This window comes from Sclerotinia sclerotiorum, genomic scaffold, assembly GCF_000146945.2.
Source record: "Sclerotinia sclerotiorum 1980 UF-70 scaffold_27 genomic scaffold, whole genome shotgun sequence".
Taxonomy (NCBI): Eukaryota; Fungi; Ascomycota; class Leotiomycetes; order Helotiales; family Sclerotiniaceae; genus Sclerotinia; species Sclerotinia sclerotiorum.
Window position 1 is genome coordinate 188,520 of NW_001820809.1, and position 23,557 is coordinate 212,076.

Genomic DNA, 23,557 nt, shown 5'->3' on the forward strand with positions numbered 1-23,557 from the left:
TTGTCGAATAGTCACAAATGCTAACAAGTGAGAGAGGGTGCAGTTTTCGAATATCTTCCCTATTTTCTCGATCTTTCTTATCATCTCCTTGTTTATGTGATACGTCTTCGAGATAATTGAGATCTTCTGTCGTGAATGCGTCAGAGTCGATATCAGTCATGATATCTACAGCTGCACGCATATTCTTTCTCGTGAGACATACAACCGCATGAACATACTCCTGTGAAAGCTCATTGTAGATACCAGTCTGAAGTTGTAGATCCGCTAGAGCGTGTCCGAGAATATTCCTGGCGGCGTTATGTGTAGAGAGCATCAATTTCTGTATAAATTCATCGAAATTGCATTTTGCCAGACCCAAGTCGTAGGCGGAAAGACGACCTCTTATCTCTGCTAGCTGGTCATCAGCAGTAGCGATTTTTCTTTTCGCGTGGAAGTATTTGTTTCTAAGTCTGACGTCATCAAAAACCTGTTTATGCAGATCAAAACCTTTGACAAATTCCACTTCTTCCTCTCTTTCTTCTGAGATCTTCAGACGCTGCTCCACTAGCTTTTTAATCTTATTCATGTGGTTAGCTTGTCTAGAATTACATTTGTAAATTGCCTCTTCCAGATTGGTAGAGGTATGAACCAAATGACTATATGCTAGATTAGCCCACCAGAAAAAGCCTTTAGAAATCCACCATTGTGTATCCACGGCCCTCTTTTCGGGAAGATGATATTCATAATTGAAGTCTATCGGACGTTTGCTAGGATCATATGGTGAAGGATCCTTAACTCGACCTTCAATCTCTCTCATGGTATCCCGAATCGCTTTAAATTGCGTCTGTACTGAACTCATATATTTTCTAGTTGCGGTGAAGTTTTCCAAAACATTGAATAAGTCTCTTTCCATTCTCTTGACGCGACGAATCAAGACTCTCGCTTCGGCTTCTGCGGCTCTCTCAGCGTCCGTCCTTATGCGACCGGCTGCTTTCTCTAGCACACCAATTTCTTTCAATCGTTGATCGATTTCTTTAGATGCCTGAGAACACTTGTTGAGTTCCTTTTTATATTTTACTATTGCTGTAGCCCACCAGGTACGAAGACCGGATAATTCCTGCTTCAAATTGAGATATCTTTGACTTTTGTGTAATATATCCTGAGTAGATTTTTCTGAGAGTGAGCGATTGTCCTGAGAGGGCAATTCACTATCAAGCTGTGAGAGTCTTCCAGGCGAGATACCTTCGGGTGCCGAGTCAATCAGTTTCACAGTCTCATTGAATGCCTCTCTCTGAATATCTGTCATATCGGCTGTTTCCCTTTCATCTAGAACTTTTCGACAGGATATGATAGTGTTTCCAAGCTCGGCTTGTGCTATAGCCATGGCAGCATCTATCTTGTAGAGGGTTTCAACGTTTAAGGGAGCAGCACCAATGCTTGGTTGGTCTGATGTCCCGCCTAAGGTTGATTCGTTCGGATTATCCATGTTGAGGAAACGAATGATTGTACTGGTCTGGTGAAATAAGTACTATCTATTCGTAAAATCGGTGTGAGGATACCTCCTATTTGTGAGAAAATAATGATATTCAAAAACGTTTAAGGTAAGAACTGCAGTGGTTATAGTGATGTTGGAATGCAACAAAGACCTCTTCGGTTTCTTTAATGGACGCATTGCATTTTGACCGTCTCTTTGTCATTTCACCCAGATGACATTCCTCATGGTCGTCTCTAACAAGGAAATAATAACCAAATTTCACACCGTAGGTCAATAGGAAGCTGAGAAAAGTGTTATGGATATGTTGAAGAACCGCCCTATCTCCTCGTGAAAGTACTATAATTGAAGTTGGCATAGATTAAACTCGCAGTATTAAAACATGATTTGACAGCTACGCGAAGTAAGCCGACGTCAGGATACGGTAAGGGACCAATTTCCCCGTAGCTTTTGACAAATCTCAAAATTTGTACAACAAACAGCTTAGGAACCCCATTTTTTCTCCAGCTCAAGTAATGACTTTACGGTTTCCACTGTGGATTCTTCCAAAGTCCTGTATCTCCAATCCTGACCTTTGGCCTGCCGGAAGATCTCCAAGCTTCTAGCGTTATTCAATGGAGTCGGATGTAAACCTTTTGGGAAAACTTGTTTCTCATCACCTCCTTTGGGCAATCTTGATTCCAATTCCGGGAAATTTTTCCGAATGGCATTCACAATTAACTGTGGTGAAAGAGGACCGGAGTACATGATGTTACGTGTATTAGCCATAAGTGGAGATTCAAGCGCAATAATGTGTAATAGAGCTACATCGCGAACATCGACCTTTAGATTGATTAGTTTGATAAAAAGCAAGAAGAATGTAGTATACGTAGACTGAGGAAGACCGAACTTACAAAATCCCAGAATGCAAACACGGCATCATCGACTCTCTTGTGAGTGCCATTAATGAATGCATAACAAGCGAACCCATTGGTTTCATTAATGTTTTTGGGACTAGGGACGGGTTGAAGCATAGGGCCAATAATGACATCGGGATTGATCACCACAAGGTCAAAAGCCGGCTTTTTTTCCTTGATAAAAGACCACTGTAGTTAAACTGTCAGCGACTACAGGGAAATGAAGTAAATTGACGTGGAAATGTGTCCTTCGGCTTGGGAAAGGGTGTTCTCACCGCCGCTAGTTCAGCATTCTTCTTGCCAACATTATATCCGAGGAGAGGGCTTTGTGTTGATACTGCATCATGCTCAGTTGCCTGGAGGTAACATTAGTCATGATGTTATTGTGAGGTGCATGGAGACGAACAGGATTCCAATCATCTTCTGTATAAGCCTTCCCTTCAGGAGCATTCAAGTCTTCAAACGAATCAAGAATAGAGACAGCACTTCCAAGTAGCACGAAACGCTTGACCTGCTTGCCCCCTAGTTCATGAGTAGCTTTAAGGATCTCCATAGTGCTTTGAAGTACTTTAGACATTGGTGACAAAAGTTGGTAGAGCTGTATACTCACCCATGAACAGCAGGATCAATCAAGTCTTTTTTCACGTCCTTGACTGAAAAAGTAACTGGAGACGCGGTATGGATAATGTAATCAAAGCCTCCTTTTTCCTCTTGGGCTTTGAAAACATGATCAAAGGCACCAGGTGTTGTGATCTCAGGGACAAACACAAATTCCACCTTTCCTCTCCATTCCGGATGAAGTTCGAGAATTTGATCAGCTTTTGAAGAGGACCTAACACTAGCAGTAGGCTTGTATCCGTACTAGAAATCCATTAGAGACTCAATCGATACAAATAGATGCAAATGGAAGAGTACCTCAATCAGAAGGGAGAGGATATGAGAAGCTACGAAACCACTGGCTCCGGTCAAAAGGACAGATTTTCCTTCGGCAGACATAGTGTTTTATTGTTTTTATAATTTCAAGTTGTGTTGTAAGTTAAGAAGAGGTCGGAAGAGAAGTTGGCATGATATACTCTCGTTCTTCAGGACCTTCCCAAATCTTCAATGCTTTGTCACAGGATTTGAATCAGATACGTTGACTAATCGCGCCATACAGACATTCCTCCAAAGCATGCTATATTGAGGGTGAAATGTAAGATCCGCGTTTAGAAGGCTTTGTCGCTGATCAATGATTAATGTGATTACCCCGCTTGGGTAGTAGGAAAATCCGAAAGCGGGCCGGAAACGATTGTAATTATTTTGCAAGTATTAGCGAGTGAAATGGTGAAAAAGGCCTGGTGGGCCAATTTTAATGCTTAAAAGTGTAGTAGCAAATTATAGCTGTAATAGGCATTCTAGTGCTTCGAGATGATCACTTACCAATTCAAAACTGGATACTGCGTAACATCTGGTCGACTCAGGGTGAGACAGAGGCAATGAGGGGTATCTTACGATGGCCCCAGTTAAAACATGCGTCATCTCTATGCCTTATAGATAGAAGGAAATATCATATTGCAAGGAAAAAGAGTATTCATTTTCTAGAAGTCATACAGTACAAATACTACAACTGATAGATATTGTAACTGTCTCCTCAGCTAGTTGACGGATAAACTGTGCCTCCAATTATGAACCACAGGATGAGTGAGGTCTCTGAATCATTCCAGCTATCTTGATGAATACGACCAGAGACAGTTCTATCGAGTCAACTTTATAAAATGTATGAATACAGAATCAACCAATACGCACTTGCGATATCAAACTCTTGAAGTGTCGTTATTTTTCGACGGCCTAGTAGCTATAACCTTACTATGACAAGATGAAAAGTATCTAGAGCTTGAGATGCTTTCTACTCTGCTCGTCTGGAAGTAAGTGATACAAAAACGATATCGACAAAGTCTCTTCCCAGAATAAATCCACATAGTCATCCATCCTGCACGAAATAACACAAAAGCATACCAATAAACATCATCATTGCGATGATTGATGATTCCATGCGTACTCTGTTAACGTTCTATCATCGCACAAGTTTGCGTTTCCAGTTGCCTCAAAATAAAACCCTTGACCATAAACTTAATCTTGACCGCCCTTCTCCCTTCTCACCCCCTGTCCCTTTGAAGCATTGTATTGCGTTGATTTCCCCACCAGAACCCACCCAAATCCAGCAGATCCACCAAACACTCCCCCAATACATGCCACGAGTTTCATCCATCCATCGACTCTCGAGCAACTTTGATTCCTCTTAAGCTTCCTTCTCATATCTGTTCATCTGAGAGCTTTGATTTGGAATTCTCATCATTTGTCGTTTTTAAAGTACATACTAGTCAGCCTAGTATCTGCCATTTTCATTTACCTTCCTTCTATCCATCTTCAACTCATAAACTCATCCCTTCAAAATGGCAACTGTCAAGACCATCCCCCCCGGAGCAACTTTCATCGATACGCTCGATAAATCCTTCGTGGACGTCCCCGTCAACAAGGAAAAAGACAATGCGATTTCCACGACTGAGTTTCTCCAAGCTGCAGATTCTCTCACTACTCTCTTTGGTAGCTTTCCTTCCCTTCCCTTCCATCTATCTCCTTCTCCCTCTCGAGAGAGCATCGAGCTAACCAATTATCCGCAGATGTGATGGGATCCGTAGCATTCAACCCCGTTAAGAACGACATGGGTGGTAACATCAAGGTATATTTATTTCTTTATTTATATATATATATATATCTATCCCTTCCTTAAGACAAAACGACAAAAATGCTAAGAAAACCTGCAGAAACTCCGCGAGAGACAACTCGCTGCACCAGCAGAATCAGAGACTCTTCAAGACTTAGTCATTAATGAGCTCAAGACCAAGAAGCACACTGCTACTGAAGGATTAGTCTGGTTGGTTCGGTATGTAATTTTCTACATTTTTACATTTCTACAAATCACAATATTCTATATCCCCCATCATCCATCCATCCATCCACACCATGCAATTACACAAAAGACACCAAACCCCCAATTCCCAGAAACCACCCCCCCCCCCCCCCCTCTCCATTTCACCCCTTAAAAACAAAAACAAAAGAAACACTCCCCCCCCACCTCACAGCGGTTTAGACTTCACCTGCATCGCAATATCGCAAAACCTCTCCGCGCCCTCCGATGAACTCTCCGTCTCCTTCCGCAACGCATACGGCGAAACCCTCAAACCGCACCACTCTTTCATGGTAAAACCTATATTCAGCGCCGCCATGTCCGCATGTCCTTACCGCAAAGATTTATACGTCAAGCTTGGCGATGACAATTCGAAAGTGGAGGCTGCGTTGAGAGTTTGGTTGGGTGCCTTGGAGAATTTGATCGCTATTTTGAAGGGGTTCTTGGACAGGAAGGAGGCTAAGTGGTAGAGTGGCTGGGTAGATAGGTAGATGGGCCGGGGGATATTAGATTTATTCTAGGGGCTAGCTACAGGACGTGGATTTTGGGCATGAGTGAGTGAGCGAGTTAGCAAGCAAGCAAGCGATGAAATATTTTGGACGAACGACTCGATATGAGTGAGGATAAAGCGTTTACAATTTTGGGGAACTAGCAAAAAATTCCAAGGAAGAGAAGAGAATATCAATACAAACTGTGCAGGCAGGCATGACAGAAACAATGCAAAAAGTAACTATAGAAAAGTGTTTTGATTTCATAAGTGCATGCTAATCTTTACTTCATTGATCCCTTCGAGGGACACTGCCTTTTTTTTGTTCATTATTGCCCATACGCCTGCCTACGTCTTGAAATGGTATAAAAATCATATCGGTCATTTATTTGCCCTGTCCCTTCAGGTCCCTTTCGCAACACACACACCACTGAGTTCCATCCATTACCATCTCATGCGTCGAGATCGCACCGAATCTCTTGACTGCTGATATATCCAGTATCTATCTTACTATTACTTTTGATCCTCATCAAAACCCCATTTAAAGGATTTCCTTCTCGTGAAGAAACCCCTCTGGTTTGGATGTCTACCCGGCGCGGTGAATGAACCCTACTTCTGTGATAGCTTCCAGGCGGGTATTTTGTTTCTTTTTTGACTTGAAAAAGCAACGCTGGATAATTGTGTCCCACTCACCAACACCAACATCAACACCGGCACGAAGTACCAAGTACCCCCCTATCTACCTCTCCTGAGTATTCTTCTACGCGCTGCCCGCAGTAACTGGCATCCTCCTACGTAGGAATAAACCAAATCTTGTTTTAAACCCACGTAAAACCTATCTCTCTTAACTTTGCACATTGTTAATTCCGGTTTCCTGCTCTCGCTCTCTTCCGCCTGTTCCTGTTCCTGTTCCTGTTCATTTTCATCATCGTCCTCATCTACTTCCGTAATCGTAACGCTTCCCGCGAGATTCGTGGAAGAACTTGCACCCGTACCGCTACTGGCGAATCCAAAATCTTTGTCAAAATAAAGACCAATCTCATCGCTTCCCTCTACATCATCCAAACCTACAGTTACCAATTCTGTCGCATGTCCCGGACGCAAACTTGCTCTTAATCTTCTTCTCGCGCTGTTTTTACTATCGACCGCGATACTTAATTTTTCGAGATCGGGGAATAATTCTCGGATTCGGTGTTGTGGTGTTGGGAGGTCGCTTGCGACTACGGCTACAAAGCGCATGTGCAGACTGTCTAATGCTACGTTTTTCCATCCTTTCATTGGCGCGATTGATTTTGGCGTTTCGTCCAGGAGGAACCATCTCACGTCGAGAAAGATCGATGCCACGCAATTCAGGAATAGAGTATCGATGGTAGGATTAAAATAGAATGGGGTAATTCCCGCAACGGCTTCGCGAGGTTCCGCCACGGGCGGCGGATCATAAGACATGAGACTGTAGTGGGCTAGAGCCACCTCTCTTGATTCCCGACATGTGTGCAAAAGCGTAGGAACTCGTCGCCGGTTGGATCGAAGTTTGGTTTTGAAGTTGTAAGGTGAGCTGGTCGGACAGCTGGGGTATAATTCGTGAACGAGCGGATCGGGTAAAGCCTGCCTCCATATCAAGAGTCGAAGTTCAGTGGGTAGGGTAGGGAAGGCCACAAAGCGTCGGGTGAATTTCGCGGTAATAGTGGTAGATAGTTTATTTAATGCTTTGTTTTTCTTTCTTGGAAGAGTATTTGAAGACGCTGGCAGAGGGTTGGATGTGTTATCGCTTCCATTTGCTACCGATGAATCTGAAATACTATTCTTGGATATCATGGTTGTCATGGTCGGTAATAGGCTTGATGTAGATAGATATGTGGTTCCAATGCTGATGGGTATATCAAAATGCCAAACAGATCGTGATGCCAGGACTGGATATCGGATATGGGATATTGAAGAATATCAAATATTAATCCAGAGGGGATTTAAGTATCACCGACTTGTGATAGTTGGTAATGTATATGATGCAAGGCAAAAACAACATCAATGCCGAGATTGAACAGGTCCGAGGTGATAGGTAGGGTAGGTAGTGTGAACAACTTTTTAAGTACGAAGAAGCGTGGTGAATTAAAAGGAATAAATGAATATCAATCAATACTGCAAACAAAGTCGATTATTGGTCATTGGAGAAATTATTAAGTACTGAAGAAACATTTGCAAAAACATTTGCGAGGCTAATAAGAACATGAAACAATACAAGTACTCTGGAAAAAGTGAAAGAAATGCTTTTTCAAGTCATAACCTATCTTTGAGTGATTATGGATTATGGATTATGGTGAGGAGAGGAGAAACATGAAGCGGGGAGCGCACGCAACACAAACAAGGCTGAGCATTAGGGTCATTATTAGTCAGGGAGTAGCTAGGACTAGCAGTGAAGAGACAAACCGGTAGATAATAAGTCTCACGTTGGGAAATGTTTTAAATTGACGATAAATACTTGGTCTGAGTATTATATCATCATAAATACTAGGTATGATGGTTGATACTGTAGCTCAAAATCTTATTATTAACCTTACATCAGTTACATGCTTTTTGGTGGGACTTTTAATCTCGCATTTGGAAGTCATCCCTTTTATGATTCATTGAAGCCTCTTGATGTTTCCCATCACCTCGTCCACTTCTACCATATCCTACTAGTTTTCTCGAACCAGTATCTTATCCTCTCTCTTTTGTTTGTGAATCAAATCCTCCTATACGAAATAATTTTACAAACACCAATCTCTCAGCGCCGATTTATTAGATTGGAGGGTTATTGACTCGGTCGGGTCTTCTTTGCTCTGTGTCATCCGTATTCCGTTGCAATTGCCGTTAACTCCACAGCTCACTTCTTTCAAGCCTCTCCACCCCAAATCGACAAGGAGTAATTTGGATTAATTAATCTGACATCATATGTCTTGTACCTTTCTTTTTATCATACCACAGAAACTCTCAAAAAGCACACTATCGTGGCCTTTCAACCACCGAACAATAACTTTACTCCCATCAGCTTGTGCCTCGAGTGTCTCCAAGGAGATCTTGAACCCAAAGGACATATCTTTAGCCAAAAGTTCCGAGTGAGGAGTTGAATTTCCATCATTAGTATCACTTCTGTGTCTTCGTGACGCTCGAGACCAGACAGCCTTATCACAGAAGCCTATGCCTGTGAAGAGTGTCGATTCCCAGCTCCATATAGGGATGAGTCCGGATAACGTGCCGTGTAGACGTGTAGCAATGGCGGTTTTATCATGCGCATTAATCTATAGATCAGTTAACATTCAAGATACCCAAGGTGAAATCCATGGACAATTTAGACCTACGGTAATCGTCTGCTCTGCTGGGAATGGCAATAAACTCTTTTGTAAACTTCCGCAGCCACGAGATACTGTCATACTCGGCCTTTTATCATCAAAACTCCATGCAACCGCCCACCTTCTCGTTTTACTGCCTTGTACAAATTCCGTGACGGCATAGTTATCGACTTTATTTTCCTTCAGCTGCTCAATGACTTTAGACAGACTAGAGAATTTTCCTAGCATTGAAGTATACCATTGAACCTGATTTCGCAGTTGTAAGGATTCATCAATCATCCTTGAAACAAAAGAGACTTCACCACCTTCGCAGACCATTTCTGTTTCAGAGCCAGTACAGGCCGTAAATGGGGAACGTTGTTTGAGGGACGCAGAGGAAATTAGGTCTTCAGCTGAAGTATAAAATGGCGGATTGCAAAGAGTAAAGTCTAAACTTGGACTTATCAACAAAACATCATTTCTTCTATGGAAAAAGTAATAAGTACCTATGGCAGCCTATCTCATCGAGAGGTATCAGTGGGTCCTGTTGTTTGGTCTGGATCAGCTGAATCCGATTTTGTAGCCCATTGATTTGAACATTCGTTTTAGCGAAGGTAATGCTCCTATCGTCAATATCTGAGGCAATTTAATAGCCACCTCTAATGATGAATTAAGGGGCCAAACCTGTTCCGGTGAATCTCCACAGAGGGCGTTGAGCACAACCCAAAAGTGGATATATACAACTTGCACCTGTGCCAATATCGAGCCCACGAATCTGACGATTAGGATCGTAAAAGTCCGTATACATATCACTTGATGTATCAAGAAGATCCTGCAGCCAAAGTATGTAATTCAATCGATTAGGTACCTTAAATCATTCAGCTTTGACCAATGAATGATATATAGACATGATTGGAGACCATAGTAGACTTACTGGTGGACAGAGCCGGTCATCTGGAAGCGTCAAATCCAGATGGAAGTCTCGCTTTAACAGAGATTTTGTGAGCTGCTGGACCGATTTAGGATCGCTAAAATCCAATTGACCATTTGACTTCAAGCTGGAAAGCATTCAGCTGGTGCAAAGCAAGAATCTAACAGACTGATATTACAATGAAAGATATTTGAATAAATTGCTCACAAGTAAGTGGCAAGACAGAGGACAAAATTTCCAATTGATTGGGAACCTACAATTTGCCAAAATCTGGGTCTTCTCTTCCCAGAGCTGCGAAGTCGATATTCTCCTTGTAGAAATTTGTAGTTGCCGACATCTTTGGATTTTATCAATGTAAATGAACCAGTGATGATAAAGTAACTATCGAGACCGCGGAATTTTGGATTAACACAAAATCTTCAGATCTAGATACTTCCGTTAAGATAGGAAGAATAGAAGAGATGGAGACTAGTGCACCTTGAAGATAATGGATATGATTAGTAAGCAAGAATAAAAAGGCGGGGCGTGGAGGGGTATAGAGGGGTAGCTTTTGGGAATAACTTCACATGGTCTATCGACACAATTTTGGAATCATAAGCTGTATTTTCCAAGCAACTATCCTAGCATCAAAAACTAATAATCCAGGAATGTCATCAATCATAATTTCTCATAAATCGTCACAATTTCTCATCATCCCCAGACTTCTGCTTCTTTGCAGCATGTCCTTCATCCTCAATCGGTTCCTTGGTTGGAACTTCCGGAAGCTCAACCTTACTCGCCTCTGCATCATCCTTGGCATTATCAGTACCCTTCTCCAACACACCTCCATTCTCAGCAGATTCAACCTCATCGACTTCCTCCCATTCCTCTTCGGCATCAGGTTCTGTTGAGGGGAAGATACGTCTGTGAATTACTGTTAATTAAACTTATTGCATTAGGACAATGAGGAACTACTCACGGAATCCATTTGTTGTAAGCGGCAACATCCTTAGCAACGAAGGTGCAGAATATAATCTTCTCCATCTTCGAGCCTTTCTCACTTTCGAGAAATTTCCTAACAGTCATAAGAGCGACAGGAGCAGCTTCATCACTAGGATAACCATAAACTCCGGTGCTTAAGGCGCTGAAAGCGATAGTCTTGCAGTCATTCTCAACGGCTAGATCCAGACTTGTCTTGTAGCATCCTTCGAGTTTCTCCTCAGAAACATCCGGCCTATAACTGTCGTAGACCGGTCCGACGGCATGGATGACTTTCTTACAAGGAAGTTCATAGGCATCAGTAATCTTAGCGGATCCAGTCCTACAACCATTCAAAGTTCGACATTCCCTCAACAAGTCTCGTCCAGCAGCACGATGAATAGCTCCGTCAACACCTCCTCCACCAAGTAAAGAATTGTTGGCGGCATTAACAATTGCGTCAACTTCGAGATGGGTAATGTCACCACGGATCAAGCCGATGCGATCATTAAAAGATTGATTTGGAGTCGCAGTGAATTCGTCTGTAGTATCTGCTTTGTAGGGAGTCAACTTCTTCAAGTGATAGAGAAGTGACACAGTTGGGATCTCGGCAGCTGGTATAGTAGACATGATTTTTTTGATATTTAGCATCAATATAATTATGTAGATCTAAGTTTTATTTTTGAGTACTAGGTAGGTATATAGATAGATACCTAAGAGTTCTTGGAAAGTGAAGTAAGACTAATATGAACTTAAGGCTGCAATACAATTCCATGCCTACTAGGTAAGGTAAGTTACGTAATAGAAGGCTATGGGCAATTATATGCACGGATCTCGTACCTTGCTCAGCCGAAGTACAAACCCCTGATTACCTAGGTCGAGATGTCGGGATGTCGGTGCTTATTAGTTCTACCTTAGCCTTGTCTCAATTTCAGCCCTTCAAACAATTTTGACTCATCCCCACTTCATTGACCCCTCCATATCAGCTTGTCCAACTAACGAAACGATAAGTGGAAAACCTTACTCGATTCTGAAATACCTGGACTCTGAAGAACTCATAAATTGTCCAGAGCATCAAACCATACCATAATTTAAAGTTATCGGATCTTATCGTTCACCATGGCCGACACAATCACCGAAGGAACGGCTAAGCTCCAGCTTGATGAGGAGACGGGGGAGATGGTCTCGAAGGCCGAATTGAAGAAAAGATTGGCAAAACGTGCGAAGAAAGCAGCACAAGCAAAAGCAAAATCGGAAGCACCATCTAAAGAAGCTGCTGCACCTAAGCCTAAGAAAGCAGAAGAGGCCAAAGCAGCAGAGCCATCAAATGTATTCGCTCAGGGATTCCTCTCAGAAGTGTACAAAGAGCGTCCCGTGAAACCAGTCTTCACTCGATTTCCACCAGAACCTAATGGATACTTACATATTGGTCATGCCAAAGCTATTGCGGTCAATTTTGGATTTGCTAAATATCATGGCGGCCAATGTTACCTGAGATTCGACGATACCAATCCTGAAGCAGAAGAAGAGAAGTATTTCACAGCGATAAAGGAAATGGTTTCATGGTTAGGCTTCACACCTTACAAGATTACACACTCAAGTGATAATTTCGATAAGCTCTACGAGAAGGCAGAGGAACTCATCAACTTAGGAGGGGCCTACGTCTGCCACTGTGGTGGTAAGAAACTTTGCGCAAGCAGCTGATACCGACAAATACTAACGTATTCTAGATGCCGAAATCAAAGCTCAGCGAGGAGGTGAGGCACGAGGCCCAAGATTCAGATGCGAGCATGCGAACCAATCCGTCGAAGACAACCTGAGAAAGTTCAGAGCTATGCGAGATGGCGAGTATAAACCTAGGGAGGCATTCTTGCGCATGAAGCAGAACATTGAGGATGGAAACCCTCAGATGTGGGATCTGGCAGCATACCGCGTGCTGGATGCCAAGCATCATTTAACAGGAGACAAGTGGAAGATTTACCCAACATACGACTTTACTCATTGTCTTTGCGATAGTTTTGAGAACATCACACATTCACTTTGCACGACCGAGTTTATTCTATCAAGAGTATCATACGAATGGTTGAATAGTACTCTGAAAGTATATGAACCGATGCAGAGAGAATATGGTCGATTAAGTATTACGGGTACTGTCCTTTCAAAGCGAAAGCTCAAGAAACTTGTAGACGAGAAATATGTCAGGGGTTGGGATGACCCAAGACTATACACCTTGATCGGAATTAAAAGACGCGGTGTCCCTCCTGGAGCTATTCTTGAGTTCATTAACGAACTTGGTGTAACGACAGCTCCTACCAATATTCAACTCTCTCGTTTCGACCAGAGTGTTCGTAAGTACTTGGAGCTCACAGTTCCCAGACTTATGTTAGTTCTCGATCCTGTACCTGTCATCATCGAGGATGCCGAAGAATTGGAGCTTGATATTCCATTCTCATCTAAAGTACCTGCAATGGGCAGCCATAAGGTCAAGTTGACTAAAACTGTTTATATTGAGAGGAGTGATTTCAGAGAAGTTGATAGCAAAGATTATTTCCGTCTCGCTCCTGGAAAATCCGTCGGCTTACTCCACATCCCATATCCTGTCAAGGCAATCTCATTCTCCAAAGATGGAGACAAGGTCACAGAAATTCGAGCTGTCTACGACAAGGAGGTCAAGAAGCCCAAGACTTACATCCATTGGGTTGCAGAGGGCTCAAAGAATGTGGAAGTTAGAATATTCAATTCGCTTTTCAAGAGTGAAAAGCCAGACGACGCTGAAGGTGGCTTTTTGAACGATATTAACCCTGATAGCGAGGAAATTTGGCCTAATGCTCTTATTGAATCTGGATTTGACGAAGTACGAAGACGAGCTCCATGGCCAGAAGCTGCTGGAGAATCAGAGCTTGGAAAGGGAGGTCCTGAATCTGTCAGATTCCAAGCCATGCGTGTAGCATATATGGTAAGCTACCCGATGTATGTTTATGTTTTGGAAGTTCATCTAACAATTTTTAGGCAATGGACTCAGACTCAACGGATGATAAGATTGTACTGAACCGTATTGTCAGCTTGAAGGAGGATTCTGGAAAATAGTGTGATTATGCGAGGAGACAGAAATACATCAATTGAGGATTGCGTGGGATACCAGAAATGAATTATTCATTACATAGCAAGTTACTTATCGTGTTAAAATATCCTGGCGTTACAGATAGAGTTAAGTGAATTAAATGAGATGAATGATTTTCCCTGACTGACCTTGCCTCGAAAATTGCTTCAACAGTTGCTGTATCAGTTAAGTTATTCCAAGAGCATCAGTTCAACAGCCTTTTTTGAATAGCGATCCGGCTAGAAAGAAGTTTTGTTGCACGTCTGAAAAGACCAAGGGACGTAATTAACTGTTTTCTTTTTTTTTTTCTTTCCAATTGACAAGAACAGCGAATTTTATAAGTTCAGCAACAACGCATTTGACGTAACTCGACAGGACTGTTGAAATTTTCACTCATCATGCATGTTTGCATCAATGATAGATCAGAAATGAAAGATGGGGACGGGTTTCGACAAATCATTTATTCTTTTCTACTATGGTATATTCTTTATAGTGTAAGTGCTAATGCGTGTGCCCCTGTTGCGTGGTGAGAAATTCGAAATCCCCTGCCTGATGATCATACAAAAGTTCCCTCCTGTTAACGCCTTATACAGAAATACAAATCTTCTATTCGAATACAGTATCGCCCTTTATGTATTCAAATCTCCTCTACACACTCTCCTCTGTTATCCTGGTATCCTCTCTCGCAAACGTCGCCTCCTTCATAAAGGGACTTCTTTTCCTAATTTCCTCTCCCTTAACTAATAACAATACCGGAGCTAAACTCAACACCAATGCGACGAACCCCAGCAAAGAACTTGCCCATTGAAATCCTAAATTTGTAAAGAGTGCTGGACTTGCCAGTGGTAAGAATGCGCCGAATGTATTTCTCCCCAAAGATGCAGCCGAGAGAGCAGATGCGTTGTATTTTTCGTAGGAATCGGTCAGGTAATTTACAACGGCTAGATAGATGGAATATATTCCGAAGCCCACACAGCCAATACCGAGTGTGGGGACGATCCAAGGGAGAGATGGATAGGAAGACCATCCGTACCAGAAGAGGCCGATGGTGAATAGCAGAGAACCGGGAATGGAGGAATAGAGTCGAGCTTCTGGAATGGGTGTTCCGGTCTTGGATCGTTTGGATGATTGCAAATATAGGTGGTCTTGGATGGGATTTATGATGGTTGCTACGATGGCGCCAACGCTGAGAGAGAGTTGGATGAGGGAGGTTTGAAAGGTGTTGTAGTTGTAATTTGTGGAGAAGGTTTGGGTGACGGAGGATTGGAAAAGGAAAAGAAGACCCCACGCGAATGATACCCAGAGAGTTTGCGAAAATACCACCCACTCCGTGCACAGCATTTTTACTGGACGTTTGAAAGAGATCTTAAGACGAGTCGCTATGGTTGGCACATCAATTTCGGTTTTTGCAAAGCGTGGCTCCTGGTCTGGATTCTCCTTGCGCCATTTTTGGGCTTCTCTAGCTAAGATTATATCGCCTCGAGTTTCTACCAAGAGAAACCAGAAAACGGGGAGGAGTCCACCAATAATTATAAGAAGGATCCAGTATATCCATCGAAAGGAAAGATATGTGGAAGTTATCGCACCGCCAACAAATGGTCCTAATGCAATCCCAATCACAGACGTCGTCCCAAATAACGATAATGGTAAACTTCGCTGTTGGGGACCTTTCCACACATCAGATATAGTACCCCCAACAATGTTAATAGCTACCGACGAAGCTCCCCCTCCGAAAAATCGACACACGACCATCGTTTCGAAGTTCTGCGCTACTCCGCAGGGTACCAAAAAGATAAGGAAAATTATATATGCGCCAAAGTATCCGGGCATGCGACCAGATGTCTCAGTCAGGGGGACAAATAGTAATGGTGCTAATGCAGCACCCATATTCCATGAAGTCGTAGCGAAGAATAAATATGGAAAGCCGGAATTGCTAATGTTGAATCGTGTGCTCATTTCGTCGTTTCCGGCTCCGTATGCTCCGGCTGGGAGACCGAATAGGATGGATCTGGGAGGATGTTTGTTAGAGATAGCTAGGTAGATATGTAGGTAATCAATTGATACTTAGCTAGGTATTAAATGAGCACCTACACGATCAGTACCGCAATAGTAAGTCTCCATTTCAGTAATTTCGACCAATTGAATCTGTACCCGCAGTTAGTATTCTCATCATAATACAGATAGATAGAGTGAAGAAGGCAACTCACGGATTCCTCGGATCTTCGTCTCCGTCCCAGTCATATAGTAGAGTTCCATCTGTATTTCGCTGCTCTGCGTTGGGCTTTTCTATCGTTATTCTAGGATCACTATCTATTTTTTCTCGATGTCAATATATAGGAGTGTTTGAGTTTGCTATAAGAGGAGATTCGGGGATATATATAGACTTACTATTTCCTGTATCTGCATATTCGGTACCTGTATAGCGATTTGTATATGGATTGAATTGGGTATTAGCCATTGTGTGTGTGTTTTAGTTACTTGAAGATATTAAAAAATTTGATAGACAACATGGTGAAAAGATGGATATCGCAGTTCTATATATATTTTCTTGTTAAATACATCAGGTCAACCAAGGATCTGATGTCCCTGATCTTGCTTGGCCCACGTCGTTATCCTACTATGTACGTAGAATGATCTAATGATTACATAGCCACTTTGTAAATTCTCTTGAGTTACTCACTCGAGTAAAGTTTGTTTTTAGTTTTTATGCTGAGTAACTTTAACTTTATTATTAGTTAAGTTAAGTTCTTAAGGGACTGAAGTATTGGTATAGTATTGGTTACCCCGCTTTGCGCAGCTCAGCAGAGCTTGGGAATGTGATGTCATTTTTTTTTGGATGTGTGAGGGAATCAATCAATGATCATGAGTCAGGGCGCTCATGGCTTATGATTGGAATTGTTCTTATACTTTTGAGGATGCATGCATGGAAGTATATATAAACTTTGGAGTTGAAGGGAGGGGAAATGCTCAATTGAGAGTATTAAGAGCTTATTAGCTTCTATTAATTTTCTAGAATTTAATCAACATTTGCCCCTGACTCCACTTCCAGAGTATTTTTCACAAGCGAAAAATTGGGGGTGGGTTTACTTGGTATTTATATTCGTACATAAATTCAATCTGACATGTTATTTTCTTGAATTACTTGCAACATCTTAAATTTTCAATTTAAAGAACTGTATTGATATGATATCGATATTCAATTTTGGAAGTAATCTAGAAATCTTTTTAATCAAATTATTACTAATTATACGCAGGAGATCTTTCGGACTCAGATAGGTTGGATAGATGTCGGGATGTTATATATGATGAAGTCTATATCCAAGAGAAAGGATCACATTCAGGGTAACTTCCTTTTCGAGCGAAATGGGTGAGATTTTGGTTATTAATTCCTTTCCTTTCAATTTTCTTTTCGATTATTTGGTCTGTACTCTTCCCCGAAATTATCAAGTTTCGATTTTAAGACCAAGTGTTGAAGTTGTGTTTGATTTCTAGTAAGAGGAAGTCATGGTAAATTATAGATGTATTAAGTATGACTACCTACCTTTAGGCAGCCAACCCATCTTACTATCATACGAAACACAGTGGAGATTTTAGTGCTGACGACCCAAAGACCTCATTATATCTCTTTCAAAAATTCGAGGCCCCCCTAGGTCCATTATCTCGGAGTCGATATATATGTGGTTTTTGTATAGTTATGAGGCAAGACTGAGAAGTGATAGTTATATGGTGAGTAAGTAAGGCTTAGGGATAATGAAAGTTTCGATACTGTTATGAGGAAGTGAGTGCGTATACTTGACATTTAGCTATTTATTTGCTTATTATGGAGAATTATTACTTTTTAGAAAGTACTAGCAGAGAGAAACAGACATGGAAAGATCCTGATGTTGGGATTGTCTTCTGAACTCATATAAATATGATCATATACTTTCCACATAATTGCTACCTTTGGGTCTTTGACAAGCGGATTCAGGATAAAAGTTTCGTCCATGAACAAAAGAAGAACCCTAGAACCTTGAATTTCTAACAGATGTATCTTGTCCTACTGTATTTTAGGCTTCCAAAAATTCAACGCCAAACACTTGTCTGCAAGTCATCATTGGCTAACAACAAACGCCACGCTGAACTCGACAGTAACACACCGCTCTCCGAGAGCGAAGAGGCTCAGTGAAAACATTTCTAGACAATCAGCTGAGCAGATACATAAATATCGAGAAGGTAATGTGGAATTATTACCAGCTCTAAGTGTATAGAAGAAAGTCTACTCACAATGACCCAGATTTACACGCCCTTAAATTCAGATCTGTTTCAAATCCGGCGCTTAACCCTTCAACCAGCTATCAGCCTCAATGATACTCTCCACGGTAATCTCGATGTGGTTTCTCTAGAATCAAACCCAGAGTATGAAGCTCTCTCGTATGTATGGGGCGCAACCACACCAGCTAAGACTATCAACCTTGATGGCCTTCTGATTTCCATCACGCCAAATCTCGAGAATGCTTTACGCAACCTTCGTCTTACCAATCTTCCTCGAATCCTCTGGGTTGACGCATTATGTATCAATCAGGATGATCTTGATGAACGTGCCTCGCAGGTTGCGCTCATGAGACGGGTCTACTCGGAAGCTACTACGGTCTTGATTTGGCTTGGTTCGGAATCAGATGGTAGTGATGATGCGATGCGGAGTATTGAACGTTTTGACAAGGGATATTGGAAAACGTATGATTTCCAAACTCAGTTTATGGAGATTTTATTTCGGCCGTGGTTTACGCGCATTTGGACGGTGCAGGAGTTTGTTATGGGGAAGCATAGTGTTGTGGATGGAAGAATGAAAAATCCTTTGTTTGGATGTGGGGGTGTTTGGGTTGAGTGAGTAATTGGTTTTCTTATATATTCAACTCGTATGCACGTACTAGCTAAGCGGCTGCTGATACCTTCATACTAGATGGCTGCCCTTTATCACGGCGTGGGCCTATTTTTCAGACGATACAAACATCATGGAGGAGAAATACAAGAAAGCGTACCACGATGCGGTGGCCAAGACATTTGAGCCCGAGTGGATTCGACTTGTTCATTCAAAGCCAGTGGGTACAGAACCTACTTCTCTAGAAGGAGTAATCACAGGATTGAGAAGCGCATTTGGCGAAGATTTCTTGCAGAATTTACCCTATTCAAATGTGAAAGATTTAGATGAAGAAATCCAGCTCAATCCGGTAGTATGGAGAGCCAGATACACCATCATGAGATATTCTCAATACGGTTCCGTCGAAGCTAAAGCATTCTGGAGAAGAATGGAGCTCACAAAACGCGTTCCAATCACTTACCATGGCTTTCTTATGCACTCCCGCGGTACTATTCACATCCGCAAGGAACCACTTACTCTTGAAACTGTTCTAAAAGGTACAATGAACCTTCGGTCTACTGACCCGCGGGACAAGATCTACGGAATCCTTGGTTTACTGAGTGAAGAAGCTAGAGCAGCTATTCCTATTGATTACCACAAGGAACCAGAATGGACATTTGTGCCGACAATGACCTACATTATACATCATGAGCCAAAAGGTCTAGCACTTCTCGGTCTTCTTTGGCGGACACGCCAATTTAAAACGCCTCTTCCCTCTTGGGTTCCAGATTTCACCATCTCGGCTGATTATAACGATGAACATAATCCCGTCTTTCTGCGCGGGGGTTGCGCAAATTATACTTGGGATTGGCCTCAAGATACCAATGCCACAGTATCACAGGACAAAATCATACTTTCAGCGCACATGATTAATTTTGGCCGCGTCACTCATATCATCTCTTTCATCGATGGAGATCGCAGCTACTACATCTCGCGATTCAAAGAGATTGAATGTCTCCTCACCATTCATGCTCCTCTAAGCGAACCTCTCTGGCGCACACTCGTAGGTATTCGCAACACAGATCATGAATTAACAGTGTCCTACCCTCGAACTTTCGAAATATTAATGGGACGAATTCCGGAGCAAAATGGTGCCGCGCCGAAAATGTTCCAAGATGCTATTTTACCTATTGTTCGGAGACGGAAATTTTTTATTACTGATACGGGATTTGCGGGTGTGGCTACGCCGATGATTCGAGATGGGGATATGATTGCTAATATTGTGGGGATGGGTAGGCCGGCTATTTTGAGAGATACGGATTCCATGCAGATAGGGATGGAGAGGAGAATTGATACTGGGAGGTTGTATCATAGGATTACTGGATTTGCTTATGTGGGTTGTCATGATCGGGATGGATTTGAGGGTTTGGTTAGAGAGAATGTAGGAGAGAGGGGGAGACATTGTTGTGTTGATGTAGAGTTGGAGGAGTGTTTTATTATTTGAAGTGAATTTTTTTTTTTTAGATTTCGTAATTTATCCTAAAAATCTGTAACTTATAAGGTTGTTTGTTTATTTGCGGTTATTGGGGTTTATTGAGTGAATAGACTAGCTGTGATGGTCGGAAAGAAAACCTGCTCTGATTTAGTTATTGTATAAAGGTCTTGTGAATATCTAATAAATCTTAAGAGTTTTAAGTATTCGTTGTAATTAGTGAATCTTTTGTTATAAGAATTCACTGGTATCCTGAAATCTACTCACTGTATAGCCTTTGAATTCAGAATTCATGATAGAATCCTAGCAAAAATCTTATTTTCTTAAATTTTATTAAGTTTTATAGTTTTATCGTATAATAATTATTTATAAATTTATTTTAAAATATTTATATTTATATTTGATATTTTATTTTTTTGTTTAAAAGTTTAAGTATTTGAATTTTTAAATTTTTATAATCTTTTTATTGTATAAAGTGTTAAAAGGAATGACCTTACACAGGGAATAATGGGAAGCTGATAGGGCAGAACTGAGGTAATATTGGTCTAGTGTATGTTCGCACTACATCTAAGTTCTACGGAAGTGCGAAGCTCTCCTACAGAGAGCTTCTCAATCTAGTCCTAATAGGACTAGTGCCCTGTGCACATGCTACACAGGAACCATTCACTTTAACATAAAGTTTTGTTTAAATATATGTAACGATACTGTACTGGAGGCAGCGGTTGCCTGAGGTTTCATCTGGTTGGTAGTTGTAGGTTAAGGCTTTATCACTGGTATTCACTTGGAAGTGAATTCGTTACTAGATCAAGTAGAATGTAGGTAAACTAATTGATAACTAAGTTGAGCACGAAGCTCCTAAACTATGAAACTACTCTGACTATATAATGATCGATAAAGGGAGCCCCCAGGAGCTTTGAGGGCTTCTAGGGCTCCTTATCACGTGATTCATTTTCATCCCATGACACTAATCCTAATGGTGAATCGTGACAATATATTTTTTTAAATAACGTGGTTTATCAGTGGGTCGGACATATCAGTGGGTCGGACACTTTTTCCTCGATTTATCACTTTAAAACTATATTATTCAATAACAATTGGATGAATCGATTGAAACTATTAAGAATCTAATAAACTAGCATCTATTGCATTATTTTGACAGGTTCTTGAATTATGACCAGTCTTTCCACACTTACTACAGCATCGACTAGTAGATGATTCCCTATTAGAATTTCCCCCATTTTGACGCTCGTCGCGTTGAATCTGATTATCAACCTCTTGTTGTGATAATATATCTTCAGCTTCTTGTCCAGTAAGTACTCCTCCATTACGTAGTTGAATTTTTTTAGCGCGTCGACGTTTACTTAATGCTTCATTTGCTCTTCGAAGCATACGATTCTCAGCACTCAAAAGTGTAACTTCATGTGCCAATCTCTCTGTACCTTTAGCTAAAGCTTGCACAGTCTCAAATATAGGTGTAGGAGAGCTTGATTGATGACGAGCTATTCGAGCTTTTACTAGAGTTGATTGTAAAAGAGCCTCAGTTGGATTGTGAGGGGTTTGAGAGATCCAGAAATTGATAAGTTCCAAGGAGGTAGATGGAGGGGTAGAAGTACGAATCCTAACATCTAGTTTTGAGAGTATAGATTGAGGATCAAATGGTATTAGACCTGCTCCTCGAAAACCAGCTTTTATATTCTGAATAGTAATCGATTGTTGATATGCAGCTTTGAAAGCTATAAAGAATTCAACCTTAGAAATATGATTGATATGAGCCTTGATAAATCCTTCAATTTGACAACTATATGAACGTTTGAGTACGCTAAAACATCCAATATCAAGTGGTTGAGTTAAGTGACTTGAATGCGATGGTAACTTTATGCATATAATATCGTTTGACTTGCAATATGACTGGAAAGGTATCGATTCGTGACTTTCATGCCCATCCAATACTAGCATTCGATATTTGCCCTTTCTCCGTTGACTAGTATGCTTATCGAAATGCTTTAACCATTCTAAACCTGTCTCATTATTCGTCCATCCATTAGAAGTAGGTTTAATAGCCCAATCTGCAGGAAAATCACTCTCTGTATACCAATTAGAAAGGTGATATTGTCCTTGCACCACTAAAAATGGTGGTATAGTTTCACCCTCTCCATTACCACATATAATTGCCGTAGCCCATTCTCGATTGCCTGGTTGTATTGCCTTGTTTCTGCCATTTCTTTCAGAACTAGTTACAACCATTCCAGGGCATATTATACCCATCATAAAGCCGGTTTCGTCGAAGTTGTAGAAATCGCAATCTTGAATACCATATTTCGCCCGCATATTCGATACCAATCCAAACCACTCTTCAATAAGCTTGGGATCTTCGCAGAGAGCTCTTTGAAAGTCATAAACACGACTAAAACACGTCTTTAATTTTGTACAACGCTTTACGAATCGATGAGCCCAGAGCTTTCCAACTCTCTTCGCACCTCTTGATTCGAGAATATAATTCGCCATATCTTCTACACCACTTAATTTAGGTGCAAATCCTCTTTCATCCATATCGATAATATACTGAATAAGCACCTCTTCTTCTTTTTCAGTCAAATTAAGATTATTTGCTCGAGTTTCCATTCTGTGAATTCGACCGCCCATTCTATCTCGTAATGTAGTTCGAGGGACTTTGTAGATTTTCGCAGCCTTTCCAACTGTAAGATTTTTTGATTTTTGAATAGCTTCAATAGCTAAGATTATTCTGGCCTCTTTTGATTGTATTTCCATAATAATTCGTTGAAATATCGCGTCTTGAAATTGAATGATAAAAGATATTGAAAAAGTGGCGACTCGCTGATAGTGGCGACTCGCTGATAAACCACGTTATATAAAATATAAGATTTAATAATTTAACTTTAAGAATATATATATAATATCAAACTTTAAAAAAAACTTATTTAATATAAAATAAATAAATAATTTAATTTTTTTACTAAAATAATTGTTAAAGTGAATGGTTCCTGTGTAGCATGTGCACAGGGCACTAGTCCTATTAGGACTAGATTGAGAAGCTCTCTGTAGGAGAACTTCGCACTTCCTGTTACGACGGCTATCTTCCACACCGCGTCACATGACTAAGCCAAGGTAAC

General features: G+C 41.2%; 11 protein-coding genes across 11 annotated transcripts; 3 read left to right on the forward strand and 8 right to left on the reverse strand.

The window, feature by feature from the left end:
* Window positions 1-92: 92 nt before the first annotated feature.
* On the reverse strand, window positions 93-1,465 carry SS1G_13811 (predicted protein; the record flags this gene model as incomplete). The annotated part of the gene is made up of 2 exons (XM_001585192.1): window positions 93-126; window positions 219-1,465. 2 exons carry the CDS (start codon window positions 1,463-1,465, stop codon window positions 93-95), a joined length of 1,281 nt encoding a protein of 426 aa, XP_001585242.1.
* A 489-nt stretch (window positions 1,466-1,954) lies between these two features.
* On the reverse strand, window positions 1,955-3,363 carry SS1G_13812 (hypothetical protein; the record flags this gene model as incomplete). Its single annotated transcript, XM_001585193.1, has 6 exons — window positions 1,955-2,293; window positions 2,365-2,556; window positions 2,643-2,723; window positions 2,774-2,924; window positions 2,978-3,228; window positions 3,316-3,363. 6 exons carry the CDS (start codon window positions 3,361-3,363, stop codon window positions 1,955-1,957), a joined length of 1,062 nt encoding a protein of 353 aa, XP_001585243.1.
* Window positions 3,364-4,799: 1,436 nt separating this feature from the next.
* Window positions 4,800-5,784, forward strand: SS1G_13813 (hypothetical protein; the record flags this gene model as incomplete). The annotated part of the gene is made up of 4 exons (XM_001585194.1): window positions 4,800-4,950; window positions 5,028-5,086; window positions 5,172-5,290; window positions 5,466-5,784. 4 exons carry the CDS (start codon window positions 4,800-4,802, stop codon window positions 5,782-5,784), a joined length of 648 nt encoding a protein of 215 aa, XP_001585244.1.
* A 752-nt stretch (window positions 5,785-6,536) lies between these two features.
* On the reverse strand, window positions 6,537-7,247 carry SS1G_13814 (predicted protein; the record flags this gene model as incomplete). The annotated part of the gene is made up of 1 exon (XM_001585195.1): window positions 6,537-7,247. The coding sequence occupies one exon, from the start codon at window positions 7,245-7,247 to the stop codon at window positions 6,537-6,539; it is 711 nt and encodes a 236-aa protein (XP_001585245.1).
* A 1,478-nt stretch (window positions 7,248-8,725) lies between these two features.
* On the reverse strand, window positions 8,726-9,445 carry SS1G_13815 (hypothetical protein; the record flags this gene model as incomplete). The annotated part of the gene is made up of 2 exons (XM_001585196.1): window positions 8,726-9,076; window positions 9,137-9,445. 2 exons carry the CDS (start codon window positions 9,443-9,445, stop codon window positions 8,726-8,728), a joined length of 660 nt encoding a protein of 219 aa, XP_001585246.1.
* A 331-nt stretch (window positions 9,446-9,776) lies between these two features.
* Window positions 9,777-10,374, reverse strand: SS1G_13816 (hypothetical protein; the record flags this gene model as incomplete). Its single annotated transcript, XM_001585197.1, has 3 exons — window positions 9,777-9,881; window positions 10,041-10,164; window positions 10,295-10,374. 3 exons carry the CDS (start codon window positions 10,372-10,374, stop codon window positions 9,777-9,779), a joined length of 309 nt encoding a protein of 102 aa, XP_001585247.1.
* A 340-nt stretch (window positions 10,375-10,714) lies between these two features.
* Window positions 10,715-11,624, reverse strand: SS1G_13817 (hypothetical protein; the record flags this gene model as incomplete). The annotated part of the gene is made up of 2 exons (XM_001585198.1): window positions 10,715-10,940; window positions 10,996-11,624. 2 exons carry the CDS (start codon window positions 11,622-11,624, stop codon window positions 10,715-10,717), a joined length of 855 nt encoding a protein of 284 aa, XP_001585248.1.
* Window positions 11,625-12,113: 489 nt separating this feature from the next.
* Window positions 12,114-14,081, forward strand: SS1G_13818 (hypothetical protein; the record flags this gene model as incomplete). The annotated part of the gene is made up of 4 exons (XM_001585199.1): window positions 12,114-12,672; window positions 12,725-13,342; window positions 13,382-13,950; window positions 14,004-14,081. The coding sequence occupies 4 exons, from the start codon at window positions 12,114-12,116 to the stop codon at window positions 14,079-14,081; spliced, it is 1,824 nt and encodes a 607-aa protein (XP_001585249.1).
* Window positions 14,082-14,742: 661 nt separating this feature from the next.
* Window positions 14,743-16,552, reverse strand: SS1G_13819 (hypothetical protein; the record flags this gene model as incomplete). Its single annotated transcript, XM_001585200.1, has 4 exons — window positions 14,743-16,102; window positions 16,186-16,239; window positions 16,302-16,380; window positions 16,483-16,552. The coding sequence occupies 4 exons, from the start codon at window positions 16,550-16,552 to the stop codon at window positions 14,743-14,745; spliced, it is 1,563 nt and encodes a 520-aa protein (XP_001585250.1).
* A 1,809-nt stretch (window positions 16,553-18,361) lies between these two features.
* Window positions 18,362-20,287, forward strand: SS1G_13820 (hypothetical protein; the record flags this gene model as incomplete). The annotated part of the gene is made up of 3 exons (XM_001585201.1): window positions 18,362-18,960; window positions 19,037-19,997; window positions 20,231-20,287. 3 exons carry the CDS (start codon window positions 18,362-18,364, stop codon window positions 20,285-20,287), a joined length of 1,617 nt encoding a protein of 538 aa, XP_001585251.1.
* Window positions 20,288-21,542: 1,255 nt separating this feature from the next.
* SS1G_13821 (hypothetical protein) lies at window positions 21,543-23,048 on the reverse strand (the record flags this gene model as incomplete). The annotated part of the gene is made up of 1 exon (XM_001585202.1): window positions 21,543-23,048. The coding sequence occupies one exon, from the start codon at window positions 23,046-23,048 to the stop codon at window positions 21,543-21,545; it is 1,506 nt and encodes a 501-aa protein (XP_001585252.1).
* Between the last annotated feature and the right edge of the window lie 509 nt (window positions 23,049-23,557).